The following is a 19693-nucleotide window of genomic DNA, read 5'->3' on the forward strand; positions in this document are numbered from 1 at the left end:
GCCTCCAGGTTCCTGCTCTGACATCTGTCAGTGATGGAGCGTGACTCAAGAATTATAAACTGAAAATGACCCTTTCTTCCCCAAGTTGCTTTTGGTCATATCATGGTCGTAGTAATAGAAACCCCAGACAGAGACTAAACTTAAAGACTTGCTATGTAGCATCTTGTTGTCTTCTTTTTCTGACACAGAAATAAGTAAAAAGGAGTTTTTATGTCAGTTTGACACAAGCTAGAATAGTTGGAGACCACTGTAGCGAACGGTGTCTAGAGGGAATGCGCATGGGTTAGTGCCGGTAAATGGGAGAAAGCCAGAGCTAATTGTGCTAACCAGATAGGATGCTTTCAGGTTAAGTAGTTATGGAAAATTATCTGCAAGACCGAACTAATCCACAAAGCCAGACACTTGAGCAAAACCCAACTTCACCAACTACACTTCAGGGACCAATCAATACAAGAGGCAGACAACGCCTACATCTTTTTAAAGAAATTACTTGGCATAAATTTATATTTGGGTTTTTTTTTTTCCCCTAGGCCAACATCCAAAATTTCTTCTACCATCCTTAATTAATGCTAATATTCATGGGGGAAAGAGATAAATTGGGGGGCAGAGTTAAATATTACATCCCAGGGGAAGAAACCATATCTTCCATGGGGAAGAGCAGAATTCATCCTGCAATGCTGTAGCTGTCCCCACTAATCTTTCTGTTAGATGCCTCAAGTGTCACACAACAGTGTCCAGGGGCGGAGGTAGGCAGAATGAAGACTTTATACAGGTAAGAGTTGTTTAGAGCACACCTCACCTACCAAAAAATTCTGAAATAGCTTCCCATTAATTCCTTCCCCTATTGGATCCCCAAACTGCATCTTTGAGACAAGTGGCTCTTTGGTACCTATTATACTTTGACAGATTTCTGCGTAAAATTAGCTCTCAGGTACCCAGAAGCAATCAGTCTAGAACGTGAATACTGTGCATTTGAGGTCTGAAAGCAGCCCTCTTTAATAGATAAGTATCCACTCATAGTTATACCACTCCACCTTAAAGATGAAGAATACACAGTTGCTTCCAAGGGAGCCTGGGAAGGATGACACATAAACTGCTCACCTCAACATATGGTAAAGAATAAGTTTTCGAGATCCTGAGGCAGAGCAGAATAGGGTCAGATGTTCCACCCTAGGGGCTGGTGGGATGCTTCCTCAAGATAATGCTTTAGTTAAACACAGGCATCCTCACCATAGCTGAGTGTCCCTCTCTCTGACTAGGAATGTCTACAGTTAGAACTAAAGGGACACAACTAACTAGAACTAGAAAGTTCATCATCTTAACTCTTATTCTCACTAATCTCTAATTAGATTTTTTTTACATCCTTCAGGGGTGTGTGCAGGCAAGTAACACACCCCATAACTTTTAGCACTACTTATGACTTGTTCCCAGGAAAAACTATACTTACATATATGCCTAGTAACACATATTTAACATTCATCACTACTTCAAAGATGATTTAGAAAAAGGACTTACTGGTAGACCTTATTACCGAGTGGATATTAAAGAAAGCACTTACATGGCTATATTAGAAAATTTTAAATAATGGGATTTCAATACAAGTAGTGCCCCCATATAATCCTGCATATTTTAATATATTAGTTTAAAATATTTTAAAATATATTACTTTGGCAAAGTATCTACTGGCTTCATCAGACTGCCAAAGAGACTAAACCAAGATGTCAAAATCCCCTGGAAAATTGTCAGTCTGAACTGACAGCCAAGTAGCTAAAGGTAACAAAGCAATGATGAGCTCTGGTTTCAGACTGCTTCACCAGGCCTGGGCCATTGCATACTGAGGTCTAAGTACAGTTATAGTTCCCAAGAATGCCCAGTACTTAGTATCCATTTTCACTTCCACATGCTTGATTTTCTTGGTAGCACACACAAACTTCCTAAAGACAAATATGGTGACCTACTCATCCCTGCAGCTCATACCTGACTCTCAGTAACCACTTGATCTTCTTTGATGACCTCACTAGAATACAGAAATTTACACCCTCACCCCTAAATACAGTTTCAGTGACTTTGCAGGACAGACTATAATTCTAAGTTCTCTTTTTTCTTTAGGCGATGTTAAATAGATGCTTCTCTAACATTAACTTCCTCACTCTTGTCTTGCCAAGTATATAAGACACAGTGTGAAGACTCTACACCTGGGACAATAGATTCTCTCCTCATTTATTTTTCTGAGTGTGAACTAAACCATGGATTTAAACTGTACCAGGTTGTGTGGTGGCCTTGGACCATCTAGGAGAGTTAATCTGAATAACAAGTTGTTTGTTTGTTTTTTGTTTTATTGCCAGTTTAAGATGCAGAGCAGAAGTAATGGGGGAAAGAAAAAAAAATAGCTGTACCTAGGGACTGAATAAATAAATACAACTTTGGACCTGGGATTTTAAAGCTAAGAAGATGCATTTTCATTGTCTGCAAAAACAATAAAGTTCATTTCATTAACATGAGTGCCAAAATATTGTCTCTATGCAAAGTACTTTTTGAAACTGCCTTAAAGTTTGAGAAAGACCAGAATATTATAAATGTAAATAATAGATCCACCACAGCGGAAAATATATTCTACCCAGGTTGAACACCAGTGTTGTTCTAAGCAAGAATCATCGTCTAATTTATAGAACAGCAAAATAAAGATATCTTCTTTTAAAAGGCTTTGGGGTCTCACTGCAAAGCTAGAGGACACATTGTTATAACAGCACATGAGTGATTCTTTACCAGTCCATGATTCTTGGAAGACAAAGACAAAGAGCTCACGGAGTTTGTAAGTCAGGCTATAAGCCATGCCTCTTAAAAGTACCAGCACCAGCAACACAATGCCAGTGCACGACTCGCAGCAGACTGTCTATGACACAGGCCAGTACCAGCAGCAAATTCTGTGACATCACAGACCAAGCACTTTATTCAGCCCAAACCAGAAGGAAAACAGAACTGCAGATTTAAAGCCACACTTAATAAATAGTATCTCTTTTAAATTGCAAATATTAAGACATGAAAACCTGGTAATGAATACAGACTAAGTTCACACATAAATAAAAATGAACAATCAACAAGAAGTTAAGAAATGACCCTGTTGACTAATGTCCTGTCTTTGCAAATCGAGGATCAGACCTATTCAAGCCCAATCACACGAGAATGGAACCAGCAGAGGTCAATCAAAGGCAAGCTGAAACTTCAGCTATCTAACTGACCTTCAGAGCTTGGGACAAATTGCTATCAGTCAATGTCAACTAATGACAGAAGCTCTTTGGCTAATCAATTGTTCTAAAAATGATCAAGAAAACTACTCACAGGACAGCTCATTTTCACATCAATGCCTGTGAAGTATGAAAAGCTCATTTTTTTTGAGTTTTTAATAAGCTCATAAGTAAAGCAGTTACTTGGTAACAGAGGTCACCTTACAGAGAAAGACAGAACCTTTGTCTGTCTTTTACATATTCTTTTATTACCATATTATAGTAAAAATATGCCATGGATATGCCAGAGGGCTACATAATAAAGTAGGTAACATTCCATTCACTTTTGAGACAGAGTTCTGTTAAAGGGAACTCTGTTTGGCTGTCCATAATTTCAAATGCATTATTTGGTTGTTTGAGATGAAGAGCAATGACCTCCTGTTTACCAGTGGTATTTTCAAATAGGCAGGAGATGCTCTTTCAGTGAAAATGCATAGAGCCAAGTTCATGCCCTAAAATATACAGTTCCTACTTGAGATGGTGAAGCAACGTTTAAGATTCCCTGCTTGTGTTGCTAGAAATCAGGCCAACAGAGAAAAGAGAAGGACAGCTCGCATAGAAGCCTCAGCAAGAGGAAAGATAAGTTCACCACAAGGGGTTCTTGGAAAAACAACTCTCTACATATCTAATCTAGCGTGTCTGATAAGTTAATAACATGGATTCCCTGATAACGGGTATTTGTGGAGAATAATAACTTCCTCTTTCCATTTTATACCTGACTTTTTCCCACCAGGAAACTGTTTTTCTGTTCTATCACTACATGTAAAGACTCCCCTTCTTCTGCACTGCAGTAGCAAGCATAGCCAAAGTAACAGAGTCATTACAAGCTGAGGGTCAGGGTCTGTGGTTTTCTTTGCCCTCTTCTCAAAGTGTTTTAATCAAACTACATCAGAGAGCCATTGAAATACAAGCAGTCCCAGGGAAGAAGCAATGCTTAAAGAGCAAGTATGAACAAATATAATCAGTCATTCATTCCTCTAACAGACTAATGAAGTGAAGGAAGGAAGGAAGGAAGGAAGGAAGGAAAGAAGGAAGGAAGGAAAAAGGAATGATAGAAGGAAGGAAGAATACAAAGCTAGGAAGGGAGGCAGCATTTTAAAGACCTTTCTTCATTTTCAAAGTTATGAATATTTTGATTTTAAAACCAGTTGGATTTTTTTTTGGTTAAGATAACTGTTTCTAAACAAGTAGTATTAACTTGGTGATTTCATCTGAAAAATTGCAAATAGAGAACAGTTTCAGATTACAACCTAAACCTGAGTTGCTATGGTACTTTTTCAAATTAAAATATCTTCTGTGGTCTCAACCACTCTCAAGTTATCCATAGGAAAGAAATAAAGGAGAGAGGGTAACACTTAAGCCGAGCCATAATTGGAAGTATGTGAAAAATGAAGTGTCAGTTTGGTCAATAAAGGGCAAAGGTCAAGGGGAACAAGCCCCAACTCTGTGCGAAATGTGCTCATTAAGACATCCAATCAGAGAGCTCCTTCTCACCTATCCCATTATTCACTGGACAGCTGACTGTTTCAAATGCTTGGGTTCGGGCTGTTATTACTTTTCTTCTTCATGTAAAAAGGCGAGCTGGTATATAAATCCTTGCTCAGTCATCTGGAACACAATGTGGCCCTTCCCCACCTCCCTCCCTGTCTCCTGCCCCCTCTCCTGCAGCTCTGCCTGCTGGCCTCACAGGTTTGAACAACTGCCTTGAAATTCCCTTCAATAATACAGGGAACTGCCTTCTGCCTCGCTGTTGCCTGAACTCATACAAAAGCTAGTATGGAGGGGGTGAGGCCAATGGGAGGCATTGCAACTATTGCTACTGTATGATAGCAGTGCTTTTCAATTATATCCTCTTCAAAGAAACATACTGCTCTCGATTTTTTGTTTTCCATAGGTCCTGTTGTGGGCTGGAGTCCTGCCCCCAAAAGAAGTTCACAAGTGGGTTTTAGAGCTCCCAGGAATCATAAAAGTCCTTTCAGGTTCAAATATTTCTCATCAAATTCCAGTGTCAAAATAATACTTTATCTTTAGCCTCACAAAAGGGGAAAATCAGATGAGCTTTAAGTGAGAAATGTTCTGCAAGAGGAATATTCTGCCTTGTTTTCTGTGCTTTTATTCTCAATTCAATAAATCTTTGAAGGTGGGAAGTAGTATAGGCTCTTAATACAGAATACAAATTAATCATATCAATCATTGTGTTCTCTTTGTATCTGGCACAGTTATCATTCCTTATAGAATGTAAAGCTAGGTCCCCACTCTTCAGCAAAGCATCATCCCTGCCTATCACTGAGGCCACCACAACCGAGCCCAGCGCTGGACCAGTGTACACATAAGAGAAGAATAACGTTATTTGTAACAGAAAGAAATCTGACAAGTAGCCTGTTTTCCTACTCCTAAGGCAAATGCAGATACCAAACCACATGGCAGTCAGGACCTTGGGTTCCGAGGTCAGACCAACAGCATCACAACCAACATGTGGCCTTTAGCTTCTCTTTGGCAACCTCTTAGCTTCTCTGTTCCTCCATGGCCTGGTCCACATGATGGGAGATTGGGAATTCCTACCCAAGCAACAACCCCTGCGTTCTGTGCTATTAGTATATCAGCTACTCAGCCCTCTTGACTTCAGACCAGAAGAAAGGAGACATATCCAAACTCATAATTCTGCCAGTCATTGCTAAAGCTGCTTGTGAGGCAGAAAGGCTGCAGCATCCCTGAGCAAAGAGTTTAGATCTTGTGCAAAGAGGCATTAGGTTGGCTAGCCATTCTACTCCAAACTGCTTTCTACAATAGGGATTCACACATGCCAATGGGCACTGCCTACAGCCATATCACACAGGACTGCTGGTAACACCCTGTTCTAATGCCCTTACAAAGCCCAGAGTCTAAAAATCTCACAGTTGAATTGACAGCAACCTTGTAGTACTTCTCCTCTACTTCCCTTTTCTCCTGCAAAATGGGAAGCTAGCAAAGAGCCAAGAGGGATAAAACAAAATTTACTGCAATGTCTTTGGAAATTCTTTGAAGGGAGTTACAGAAGAGACGAAATCAGTGTCACAGCCACAGCAGCACAATCCCCAGAGAAACCACAGGCGTAAAGTCCTGCTTTCTAAATGCCAGTTTTAAGGGGCTTCTCTGTAAAATAATTAATTTCCGGAAAGGGGTCACAAGTGTTAATGTGAAATGAAAGCAATGGACATAGGAAGAGTTGTTGTGATAAGTAATTTCAGTTGAGGAAAAGAAATTGTTATGGTTTAAATATGCAGTGCCCCCTAAAACGGTTCATGGGTTAAAGGTTTGACTGTCAGCTGATGGGCGTTTGAAAAGTGAATAGACATGAGGGCTTTAAACTCATCAATGGATTAATCCATTGACAAATCCATAGTTGGATGGATGGTTTGGAGGTGGTGCTTGGTTGGAGGAAGTAGGTCACATGGCCATGTCCCTGAAAGTGTATCTTCTCCTGCTTCTCATTGTCTTTCTGCCCCGTGTCTACCAGAAGTGACACACTGCTTTCCCACAGGCCACACCACTCGGCCTCATCAAGCACGTGCTCGGAGGCAATGGAGGTGCACAGGAGCATGACTTTTTCACAGTTTCAACCCTTGTAGAAGTGACTCAAAACAGAAATAAATTCTTAAAGTTGTTGTTTCAAGATGTTTTGCCACAGCAACAAAAAAACAACATACACATATCATGGAAATCATGAATTAATGTTAAGTCCCTGAATCATAAGATATATACCTTATCTATGTTCTCTCTTGGATGCCTACTCTTAGATTTATTTGTTCTTATGCAAAATTTGTCTTAAAATTATTTCATTGATTATAACAGTTATTAACATGAAAAGGATAATGTATTTGAGAATTGCCAAATTGCTGGAGCTCTAAGGAAGAGCTATTGTCAGGAAGCTAAAATTTTCCTGGATGACTTACTTTCTTTGAAGGTTCAAAATCAAGGGATTCATTTGAAATGTACATAGCTCCTTAGTACCTATACCATGCAGAAGACAGACTATTTAACAGAGGGCCAAAGCCGAAGGGATATTTTTTAATATCTGTCTGTCTATCTATCCATCCATCTACCCATTTATTTATTTTGCTCCACAGGTACCCTAATGAAGTGATGAAAAACTAAAAATAAATTCAATTCAAATAATGCAGTGGAGAAAGTTTTGAAATGGGTGCTGCCCTTGTCTGTGGGGAAAACACCTCTTTGGGTATGTTCTTGACAGATTGAGTTATTTCTGTCTATTGGATATGTATGAAGACATATTTATGGATTTATAAATCTTTTTAAGGGGGCTGTTATTTATCCAGTTGACTAAAATTGACTCAAACTGTGTAAATAACTATTTAGGATATGTACTGTGAGCCAAATGCTGGCAGTTTCCACTTCCAGACCTGCCAGAAGGACAGACAGGGAAAGCATGCAAACGCCACTGTGCGCAGATAATCCGGGGGCTGCACAAAAGCTCAGCTCCACAGGCCTCAGGGATCAAGAAATAGGTTTAGAAAGGTCCTGGTTAGCATGGAAATGCCCACAAGTTGTTTTAGCAACACTTTGAGGCATCACTCTGCATTCAACAGGAATAACCTTCTGTGCCAAATAAAATCCACTAGGAAAGCAAGGAAGACTAAAGTTATGCCTCCTCTTCCTGCTATTACAAGTTAGTGGGGGAGGGGAGCTTCACTATAGAGAGTTCCTGTCTGCTCAGAGTAGGAGCAATTGGCTTTGGTTCTTTGGTGCATGGGTGAGGATGAAGGTGGGATGAGGAGAATCTCACACACAGGACATTTGTGGCAGGTGCGTCTGCACTACAAAGGGACCTCTGCACGTCATAAACCTATCTACCCAGTGTTGATATCCTGAGCTTTGCCTGACACTAGGCTTGTTTTGATTCATTTTCGAACTTTTTAAATTTATTTTTATTTATACATTTCTGTATGTGCCAGCTCATCTGTATGTGCACCACATATGTACGGTACTCAAGGAGGCCAGAAGAGGGTGTTGGGTTCCCTGGAACCAGAGCCAGGGGAGGTTAGGAGCTGTTTTATGTGGGTGCTGAGAATGGGACCCAGGCCCTCTGCAAGAGTGGCAATGTTCTTAACCACTTGAGCCATTTCTCCAAACCCAGATTGTTTTCAATTAAGATCACACAAATGAGATCACTTCGATGAAACAGCAGGAGTGGAAAGCTAGTCACATGTGGGGTATGCGGCCCCTGGAGACACATGGTCACCAGCATCTGGGCTTCCAGAGATCACTGGTCCAATAAAAGAAACACGCAAACTCCCATTTTCTTATCACAGCTATGGGGAGGAAGGAGGGCATAGCACTGAATTTTTGTCTTCCAAAAATCCTCCCATCGTGTTGGAGAAAGCTTATGCATTCCAGTCCTAAGCTCCAGTACATTTCCTCAGTCTGCAAGCCTTTATGCCTTGGCTAAACGACCCGCTGATCCTCGGATGATATATATTCTTTAAAGCAAGAAACAAAAAGCAAAAATGGAACAAACAAAGCACAAGGCTGTGACCCCATGTAGCAGTTCTGGGCTATAGAAGAAAGAAATTAGATTGCATTTACACCTCTCTGAAAACTCACAGTGTAAGTGTAATTCTTCAAGCCAGGCCTCAGATGGAAAATGCTGACACTACCCGCACACTCTGAACAGTGATGCTGTAGCACACACATACACACACACACACACACACACACACACACACACACATGCTTGGAAGAAAAAAAAGCCTCTTGGATTTATGCTGCATGCTGCATATCATTTTTCAGTAAAAGTCAGAAGTCAGAGGTTACCTTGCTTCTACCTCAGCTCTCAGCTGGCTTACTATTCCAGGCTCCATTTTTACTAGGCTTCTACTTCTGATGAAGTCAGCATTTTTTTTTTTTTTTGAACAATAAAATGTCTCCAGTGCTTAAAATTATGTTTGCAGAAGTTATTTCTGGGGAAAATACCACACATATGCCTAAATTAAAAACAAACAAACAAACAAACAAACAAAACCACTTCCTTGCTCCTGTTTTCCAGTCAGTCATGCTAAATCCATCGTAGAGTGTGCGGCTCTAATCACTGTGTCCCAGTTAGGTCAGGTGGCCAAATTCCTTTCTTTCTGAATAATACTCCAGTAAAAAAAAAAAAAAATGATCACAAAATCAAATTTTAAGGTTCTACCTACTGTGGACTCAGAGGCAACTTTAGCAAAGCAGTCTTTCATAGGCAGATGCAAACTTTAACTTTATTACACACAAAACCGCAGAAGTAAGGCCCTCCTCCTAAACACTCAGAGCTTGAGTCTCCTTGTTGCTGAAGGCCACTATGATGTTTAAGCTTAATTTAGCATAAATTAAGCATAAGCTTAAGTTAGCATAAAACATGTATGTCTATGAGCATCTCTGTGTAGACACAAGTGTATCTCCAAAGTACAACACACAGTAAGTATAGTCCCTCCTGTGTCTAATTTGGCTTAGCAATGAAGCCAGACCTCAAAGAGAGTCAAATAAATAGAACCAGAAGAAATAGCCTCAGACCCAGTGCAGAGGGAAACGAGAGGCTGCCAGATCACCTTCTAAGAATCACCCCCAACACACAAACTCTATTTTTGGCAGTGCTGGGATCAAACTGTCAGCCGAGTGCATGCAAGGCAAGCCCTCTACCACTGAGCTAGGTCTCCAGATCTTTTATTTGGACTCTTAGTGGAGGCTTCTTCATGCTCCTTTGAAAAGCCCCAGGGAAGTCACAGCATGGCATTAGTGCCATGCTGCTTGTGCGCAGTTCTCTAACCTTGCCTCAGTTGGTTCATGAAGGTGACCAGGTGACAGGCAACTGGAATGGCACTGAAGAATTGGGCCCAGAGACTGAAGGAGATGGACAGATTCTCACATTATATGGGATTTATGTTCTGAGAGAAGCTCTACAGTTAATAACTGACTTCCTGACATTGTTCAACCCTTGAACATGAAGCAAGAGGCAAGGGAGAATGAGAACACCTCTCCTACCTTGCTCACTGCTGTTATCCCCACTGTGTGAAGTGTGGCCACCGCTGGAAGGGCCCGGGGTTCCTCCTGAACGAGTGGAAGCCGTGTCATCATGATCTCTATTCCAAGAGGGCTGTGGGGCACAAATCAGAAATCTGAGTGAAAGCCATCTGTTAACAGGGTGTGATCCCATCAGACAATGACAATTCGGGGAAGGCTACAGGGGACAACAAGCCATTATTCCCAGTCTTCTTCAAAACTGGTCCTAGAGGCTCAGGGATGCATAGGTATATTCAAATTCTGCCAATTTCAGCTTCCAGGTTATAATATTTAGCCTGTAAGTCATCATATGCCTTATTCACAAGGAAATAAAACCATTTTAGACAAAGGGGCATTGCTAACACTTGAGTCTGACTGTCCTTTGAACCCTCTGGTGGAGCACGCTTCTACCCCAGAAATGCAAAATGGAGGGAGTGGTCTGTGCCACTGTGTTCCCAGAGGCTTCTGCTTCATTGCAGGAGACAAACCTGGTGGGCCTTTCAAGAGCTCACAATCTGACCTGGGTCCATAATAGCTAGTGTGTGTCAGCTGTTTGCCTGATGGTACACCACAAATGGGCCGGGCTCGGAGCCACAAAAGAAATGCTAACAATAGGCTGGCACCAACTGTGTACACTCGGCCCCATGCCGAGCTTTCTTGTACTATTGAACAGAAAACAGATGCTGCTTCTTATCACTGGGTGCATTTGAAAGTAACATTCAGATTGGCTGTAAATTCAATTCTTAGGGAAAACAATCATGGCGGAACTTATTCCAAATCTCCCTTTATCACCAGAAAAGACTTGAATGAGCTTTTAGTGCTTGCTTTCAAACCCAGCCTCATGAGTCACTGGTCATCCCCTGAAGTAGGAGTGATGCAGACTACAAAGCTGGCTCTCGGCTGGGAAGTGATGTTGTCCTCAAGATTATTAGTGGAAAAGTAAGATGATCTTATGTGTAAAATATGTCTACATCATTTCAGGCCTAGACGGTCATGGTTGGTGATGCTGGTATAGTGAAGTTGATTGACCCTTTCACAAGTGGAATATGCCCAGCAGAATCCCTGTTCTTCCTTTATACCTTGAAAAGCTATACCTATCCCGGAGACAATAAGAAGGGCCAAGAAGATCAAACAATTCACACATCCAGGGCCAAGAAAATGAAGATCCTGTCCACAAGGCCTGCTTGCCCTGGAACCTCAAGGGAGACCCAATGCTCCTCCAATGGACACCTCACTCCACTCTTGGCATGGAGACTGGTGCTACCCCCAAAATGGACTCAAGCCACAGAACACATCACTTGCATGTTTAAAGTCAACCCTTATGCATATTTTCAAAAACAGTGCTAATTGATCTGAGGATCCTGTGATTGAGAGATATGCGAACTGTGAAAGAAGCGTTTTGTGCAGACACACATTTTGAAGCATACCAGAAGAATGCTGTAAGATGTAATCTGGGACACATGCTCAGAATGCAAACAGTTAATGCATAAATTTTCAGTTTGTACAACTGCAGCTCTAAAAGGGGGACTTGTTTATTCAGAGCTCTGCAGAGAGAATGGTACAGCACCCAGGGGACAGACAATGCCAGGCACAAAACCCTGGTGCCTCGACATGTAAAAGGATGTTTTTCTGTGTGCTACAAATCCCACTTGAAAATATAATTAGAAGGAGAAAATGGCAAACTATTGCATTAACTGTAATTGAACAAAAGACCAGCAAGGCATGTGGGAGGCTGCAAGAGCCCGTGGGAGTTTCAGGATGCATGAGATCCTGCGAGAGGCGTCTCCTGGGCACTCTCATTTTCTTTATGTTGTCCCTCACTACTATTGTTGACTGGTGATCTGACTTGTAATTAATAGAAAGGCTAGCAATAACAAGCGAAACTACAGAGCAGCAGCCTAACCTCATCAGAAACACGTCTGTTAATCTGATTAAGAGCAGGACTCCAAAAAGGTGACTTAGAACCAGAGACGCATTCCATGTCAGACAGGAAACTGCCCTCCTTTCTGCCACAACAGAACTGATATACTCACTATCTTTTAATGAGCTCCACTGATTTATTCAGTTCTGCTCTGCTCCCTCCCCCACTTTTCTACTGTGCAGGATGTAGATTAATTCAATGCTTAATTGTTTAGTAAATTCAATTTTCCACATTCTATTCTGCATTGCTTTAGCTAAGGTTCTTAAATCTTCAGCGGTGAGCCCTGAGCTCAGTGTTTGTGATCTGTGCCTACCTTTTTCATCACCATTTTTCTTCATCCACCACTTAATTCACCATGAAAAGATTTTCCTTGCTGGAAATTCTGATTCCGCTATGATCTGTGAGGCATTCCGATTCATTGCATTTTCATTGTGTTGGGTCTTAGATGCGGGGCTCCTCTTTTCTCACAGCTATGGCCACATTATACAGGCATTCATGCAAGAAGTGTTGGATTCCACCTCACTTTATCCAAATTTTGTGCAACCTATATGTTTAAATGTGTGTGTTCACCAAAAGTTGGCACCCATATTTTCCACCTAATATCATTCTTCTCAGAGCCTTCCTCTTCCAGAAGGCCTGTGAATACTGAATAAGTCTCCCTGAAATGAAATCTAACTTTTGTGGTTCTTTCTTGAATTAGCATTGTGTATTAGCATTTCAAGAATGGTGTAGTCACATAAAACTGAGCATCAGAAGAAATCCACAGGGTTACCAAAACAGAACAAGAATTGTGCTTACTTCAGTTCGTTAAACAAGATTAAAGTCCAAGTATCAGAAACAGCTCATGAACTTCTCCAGTATAAATATGTAAGAGACACCTAATCAGAAAGAACTCCCCCAAAAGCCATCTACCCAGGAGTTTCAGTTATAATAACACATGTCTCTGACTATATGCGGTCTTGCCAAACAGCATCATTATTTTAAAATTAAAATATGTGCATGTGATTAAGTACATAAATCTGTGAAGTTGTGAGTTGCTCGGGGCCACTTGAAAAGTAAGGCTGACAGAATAAAATCAACAGTGCATTGAGTACAGAAAATCTTAGTCATGGCTCTAAATTAAGTCTCAATGAAGCTTCTTGTCTTCAGTGGATATAATTTCAGAATGAGTGATAGCTATGTTCTCATCTGGGAGAAAACCATTAAGACAAAGGCCCTAACCCGAAGTCCGATTCCATCTATGGACTATTTGGGCGGGGGAGGGGGGATGTGTCTGTTTTACTAATTCTTGTGTTTATGTGCATACTTCCTAGCCTAATTCTTATGTTTACCTACATATTTTTACTTGCGTATGTTTTTCTTGGGTGGGGGGAGGGTAATGTCTGTAACTGTCCATCAAATTCTCAGGGGAGTTCGTGACTGTGAAAGTATAAGAATCACTAATCTAGGAGATAATTACAGGCCTAGACACAAAGCCAGAGAGATGTCTGAGCTCACTGAGTCTGCACTTGCTGGATGGTGCGGTGATACCCTACAAATAGGACTGTGCTAAGTGGAATGAGGCAGCTGAAGGCAGCACTTCGTCACAAAGCTCCTCTACGATGATGTGTAAATGTTTTATCTAGACATAAAGTGACTTAACTCCACTCATGTTTTCTTTCCAATTCTAGGGACTCAAAAAGCAGCAATTTAAAATCCTTGAAGCAACAATAATTTTCATCATTATTTCTTGCTTTTGAAGCTTCAACACTTCCAATATTTGTGGGGGGTTTTGTTGTTCTTGTTTTTGTTTTTCTTTCACTTCTTAAGAATGAAGGAGAAAGCCACATTTGGTTTGTTCTTTCTTCAGAGTTTTAGTTATAGTACTTTTTATTGGAAGAATTTTGCTGGCGTCTGGTAGTGGACAGCCGTGGCCTCTACCGACTGTAGGCCGTCTCGGGACAAGGACAGTAGCTCACTCTGCTTACACTTCTTTCTTAAGAACTTGGGACAACCCATGGCTACAGTTTGGCTGGAACAAATGCTGAGAGAACTAGCCGGTATTATTGTGCCTACTTTTCCAGCCCTATCTCTGCAAACCGCTCTTTGGAAATATCTAATTCTTTCCATCTACAACTTAAGAGTTTGAGATATTTTGAAGCCTCTTCTTACCGTTGATATTTTCCTTGGACAATTCCTTTCACTAGTGTAAAGCGGCTTAACACATACAAAAAGTAAACTTGAATCTATGGGTGTCTTTTTCGCTCTTCTGATTTACATAACAACTATGTGATAAGCCCACCATGCAAAAATGTCTACTTCAATCAATAAGTGCAAGGTAAAACTCCTTATCCCAAAGGCTCAACTCCTTCCCATTGTTTTGTTTGTTTGTTTAAAGACAGGGTCTCCCTGGATGGCCTGGTGCTCATTGTGTAGACCATGATGGCCTGAAGCTTGCAGCAATTCTCCTGCCTCCCCCTCCTGAGTACTAACACTACAGGTATGCAACAGTTTGCTTTACTTGTTCTGCTTTATTCTCCACCCTAGTATGTATCATACCATCCTCCATGGCAAAAATCCAGTAACCACCTGTTCCCACTTCTCTCTCTCTTCCCACGGTTATGAGAGTCAAGATGCTGTGTCCACTTTCACCACTAGATAATTGTCACGCATGCTCATCTCCCATGCTTTGAAAGAGCTGAGATTCACTAAAGCTGAAGCTCCATGATAGCAGAGATGGTCCTGTTTTTCTACTATTTAAGCTTTTTCTGATACATCTACACTGTTTCTGGATGAGCTTCTCTCTAGAACACTCAAACCACCTCACCAGTACCTCTGTCTTTTTTACTACCTCATTATTTGTGGTAACCTATTGTGCCCATCTATAATTCTCTACAATGAATACTTCAGAGTATGTCTTATCATCCTTATATATTCCATCCTACAAAATGTTTTTAGTATAACACATGCAAATGCATTTTAACATATCTTGTGCGCATGTGTGCGTGCACACACAACACGCGTGCATGCCCATGTGCATGTCTCTGTGTGGGTATCTGCACTTGAGTGCAGGTGCCTATGGGAGTATTAGATGCCTCTGGAGCTGGAGTTACAGGCAATTGTGAGATATACAACATGGGTTCTAGGAACCAAAATCCAGTCCTCTGCAAAAGTAGTACATGATTATAACTTCTGGGCCAGCTCTTCAGCACCACAAACATATTTTTGAGAAAATTAATAGATCAATCAATAGACACAGGATCTTTGTGCTAAAGTATACCTGATATTGTGATTGCTTATGTTAAATTACAAAATAAGCATAAGTACTTGAAAAATTTAAATATGGCTCAAATACATCCATACAAACATACACTGATATAAAATATATTAACATCTAGTTGTAGAGCTGCACAGGAAGGAAGGAAAAAAAAAGAATACAGAATCAGGCAGACCCTAAAACCTTGCTGTACTACTTACGTGGTTTTAGACAAGTCGCAACTTCTTCAACCTTAACAGCCTTATCTGTAAGAAGGCATTTTAACAGCACCCCCCATCACCTCAACAATTGTAAAGAAGACAGGTACAAGTAGGAGGTTCAGGAAAGACAAGGAATGGGAGTGAATATGAGCAAAGTATAATGACATACATGCATGAAAATTTCATGATGTAACCCAGTATTTTTTATACTAATTTAAAAAATCACAGAAACCTTTAAAACTGTGCCTCATGCAGATATAGCATAAACACATACACATACACACACACATATGCACACATATAAATATATGTTGCAAGCATGCAACAAGTACTCAGTTAAGTGAGAGCTACTGCAGTTCTAATAGAAAAATTCAAATTGACCCAGACAACCCTGAAGCAGTGACACACAAGTGTTTCCAGTCATAGACCTTGTGGGAAGAATACCTAACATTTGTCTTGGGCTATATGCTGGCCAGGTTGCCCCCACTCATTCCCCTATCCTGTCCATCCAGCATAAGCAAGCTAGAATCATCTGGGAAGAGAGAACCTCAGTTGAGAAAAATGCTTCCATCAGCTTGGACTTTAAACAAGTCTATGAGGCATTTTCATAATTAATGACTGATGTGAGAATGCCCATCCACTGTGGAGAGTGGCACACCTGAGCAGGTGGTCCTGGATTTTATAAGAAACCAAGCTGAGCAAGCCATAAAGCAAGCAAGCCAGCAAGGAGTGTTCCCCCTCCACGGTCTCTGCTTTATTTCCTGCCTTGAGTTCCTGGCTTGGCTCCCCATGATGATATCCTCTGTCATGGAACTATAAACACTATAAACTTTTTCCTCCTCCAAGTTGCTTTTGGTCATGATCTTTATCACAGCTACAGTGACAGAAACTAAGCTAGGCTATCTTCCAGCTGGTAGGTACCCAGAGAATGCAAACTGATCTTATTTTCACTCTGGAATAACATGATTTCCCAGTGGTCTACGTGTTCCCACCTCATCAAGTTTAGTTATAAATCACTTCCTAGCATTCAAAATAATTTTATGCTTCTTCTTGATATATTGCTTATATCAGAATGATGTCAAAAATCCCTGTTTCTAAACCAAAATTCAACTTTTTTTTAATTGTAAAAACAACAGAAACAAGTTCACCCTCCCAGTCTCACTCAAAAATGGTGGAGAACCGAGTCCCGTGATCTTGAGAGGGGAGAGGTCTTCCAGCAGCTGTGGAGAAGTCAGTGAAATGAGCAGGATTCAAAATCCAACAGGTACTCACTGCAAGCAGACATGTGTTCTCAAATCAGCAGGGCTCCCTAGCAGAGAATCTGTAATGACCTCTCAAAGGGCAGAGACTTCCAGAACTGGAGAGTCACGGTCCACATGACGTACACACTCCACTCACATCCCCAAGGTTACACATGCCATGCACACCTGCACACACATACCACACTTAGCCATTATGATAGAGGATAGTATTGCTGAGTGGTACCATCCCTACATGGCAGAGCTAATTAACTTCATGTCTTCACTTTCTGCCTCCAAGGGGTCCTTCTTGGATCCTCAGAAGCACACGGTATCAGCCAATGTGATTCCTGACAAACACTTAAACAACGATACCACTGAAGGAAAAGGGCCAGAAAGATGCAAATACAGAGAAACAGGTAGGAAGGAGCTGAGGCCTTCAGTGAGAAACAGGCTTCCATTTACCAATGCAGACTTGACATTGGGGAATGAGGAATGTCGAGATGTTACAAGGAATGGGGTTTTAGAGTTTGATAGACTGGCACTCCTACTGCTGTCCTTAGAGGCCCCATTTGCATCTGCTTCACAGCCAAAACTCACCAGACAATCACTAAATCCATACAACCACTATTTATTAGACACCTATGCTTTGTAGGGACAAGGGAGGAATATTCTTCTCAAAACATGCTCCTTGAAGTCTACATTATCTCATCCTAAAATATAGATAATTAAGAAAAAATTAAATTTCTTTATAGGTATTTAAAAGATTCCTGGAACTCATTTAAACAAAATTCATTTAACCAAACAAAGTTTAGCAGACAGTTTGCTGTGCTTTGTTTTGCCTTGTTTGTTTGTTTCAATGGAGTAAATCTGTCTCTGTCTCTTCCCCCTTTATGCTTTTAGATGTTTTTAAATGTCAGAAGCATTCAAAACTAATACTTTGATATACACAGAGGCTGTGGAGTGAAAGGCTGCCTTAAAATGAAGAGATGGCTTTGCAATTAGGAGCATTGTCTGCTTTTCCAGTTAACCTGGGTTTGATTCCCAGCACCCATACAGAAGATTACAGCCATGTATAGCTCCCTTTCCAGGGGATTTGAGGTCCTCATCTGACTCTGCTGGCCTGAATGCATGTGGTGTACAAACAAACATACACACAAAATACCCATGCACATAAGAAACAATAATAAAGCTTAACATATCTGAGCTCTTCTCAGAAATGGCTTAAACATTAAACAGAGCATTTGAGCTTAAACACTGTCAAGTCCACATCTCCTGCTGAAGGATAACAAACTGTGGGAAGCAATTGCTGGTGACAGGAGAAAAAAAAAATCCCCAGTAGCAGCCCACACATCCCTTGCACAGAAAGCTAGCTTTACTTTATCTTACTTTATTTCATTTGTGTTTGTGGGTGACAGGAGAAAAAAAAATCCCCAGTGGCAGCCCACACATCCCTTGCACAGAAAGCTAGCTTTACTTTATCTTACTTTATTTCATTTCTGTTTGTGAATGCACATACATATGCCTACTTGTTTGTGTGTACAACACACAACAACATTGATCCCAGAGGTCAGAAGAGGGTATTGGAACCCCTGGAGTTGGAGCTAGTGACGGTTGTAAACAGAGGTGTTGGGAACCAGACTCAGGTCATCTGTAAAGGTGACAAATGCTCTTACCCACCAACTGCAGGCTTTTTAAGAGGGTGTCTCCTGGGCACACACCGTCTTACTGTCTTCACCAACTCTCCATACTCGCCTTACTTCCTCTTCTTCCTTTACCTCACTCCCTCACCTTCCTCAAATCTGTAGGCCTGCACATGTCTTTGTTTTTTTAGACAAGGTCCTTTGTTGTCTGAGAAATTACTATGTAGACCAGAGTAGTCTTGAGCTCACAGAGTCTCAGTCTCCTGAGTCCCGAAGTCAAAGGTCTTTGATACCACACATGGCTATGATCTTATTTTGCCTCTGTTTAATATTGCAATAATACTAGAGGTCCAAGGGTTAATTCTGGAGACTAGACCAGACGGTAAATCTGTGGTAAGACAATGGAAGTCCAGCATCCTTTCTCAGGGTCTGCGGCTATCACCAAACTATCATACTTCCTCTGCTCACCATCTAAGCCGTACTGCATTGCCACTGTGAACTCTTAGTCTAAGAACATACCTCCTTGGCTTTACAGTGATTCCTTAGGTCCAACACCCACTACCTTGGAGTTGGCTGATCTCTTCACACACAGTACAAGAGGGAAACCTTGATAACTAAGTATATGTGCACATTCACCTGTGTATATGTCATTTGTTAGTGTGTGTATAATGATATGTTGCAGTGGTGAGTAATTCTTGGAAATAAAGACAGTGTCTATTGAGTTGAGTTCTATATTCAACAGTTGACATATACCACAAATAAGTCCTACAAATGATCATTTTTCCCAACACTGACTCTTCTAACTCTGTGTCATGAGACATGAAGCACTTCTGTGCTTTTTCCTTCCTTCCTTCCTTCCTTCTTTCCTTCCTTCCTTCCTTCCTTCCTTCCTTCTTTTCTTCCTTTCTACCTTTGGTGAAAATTCTCCAAGGAGTTACTTCATGAAAAGTTTTCTATCAGGTGAGTGTGTGACTTCCAGGAATCACTGAAGCCCAAGTGCACAAAGGCACACGTGGGCATACATTCATGCATAAACCATGTACGTAAGCATAAGGTAGAAAACCATGGAGGATGGTTTTAAATGTTTTAAATGACATCACAATTTAAAGCAGCTTGGCCATC

At 41.0% G+C, this 19693-nt stretch overlaps 1 protein-coding gene across 3 annotated transcripts in view; it reads right to left on the minus strand.

The window, feature by feature from the left end:
* Meis1 (Meis homeobox 1) overlaps positions 1 to 19693 on the minus strand; it is a 140751-nt gene that overhangs the window by 98491 nt on the left and 22567 nt on the right. For all 3 annotated transcript variants that reach the window (XM_060365707.1, XM_060365709.1, XM_060365708.1), the window contains one exon: positions 10296 to 10407. In XM_060365707.1, the coding sequence (XP_060221690.1) occupies positions 10296 to 10407 (112 nt within the window). The remainder of the gene's footprint in view (positions 1 to 10295; positions 10408 to 19693) is intronic.

The sequence above is a fragment of the Meriones unguiculatus genome, chromosome 12 (genome assembly GCF_030254825.1).
Source record: "Meriones unguiculatus strain TT.TT164.6M chromosome 12, Bangor_MerUng_6.1, whole genome shotgun sequence".
NCBI lineage: Eukaryota > Metazoa > Chordata > Mammalia > Rodentia > Muridae > Meriones > Meriones unguiculatus.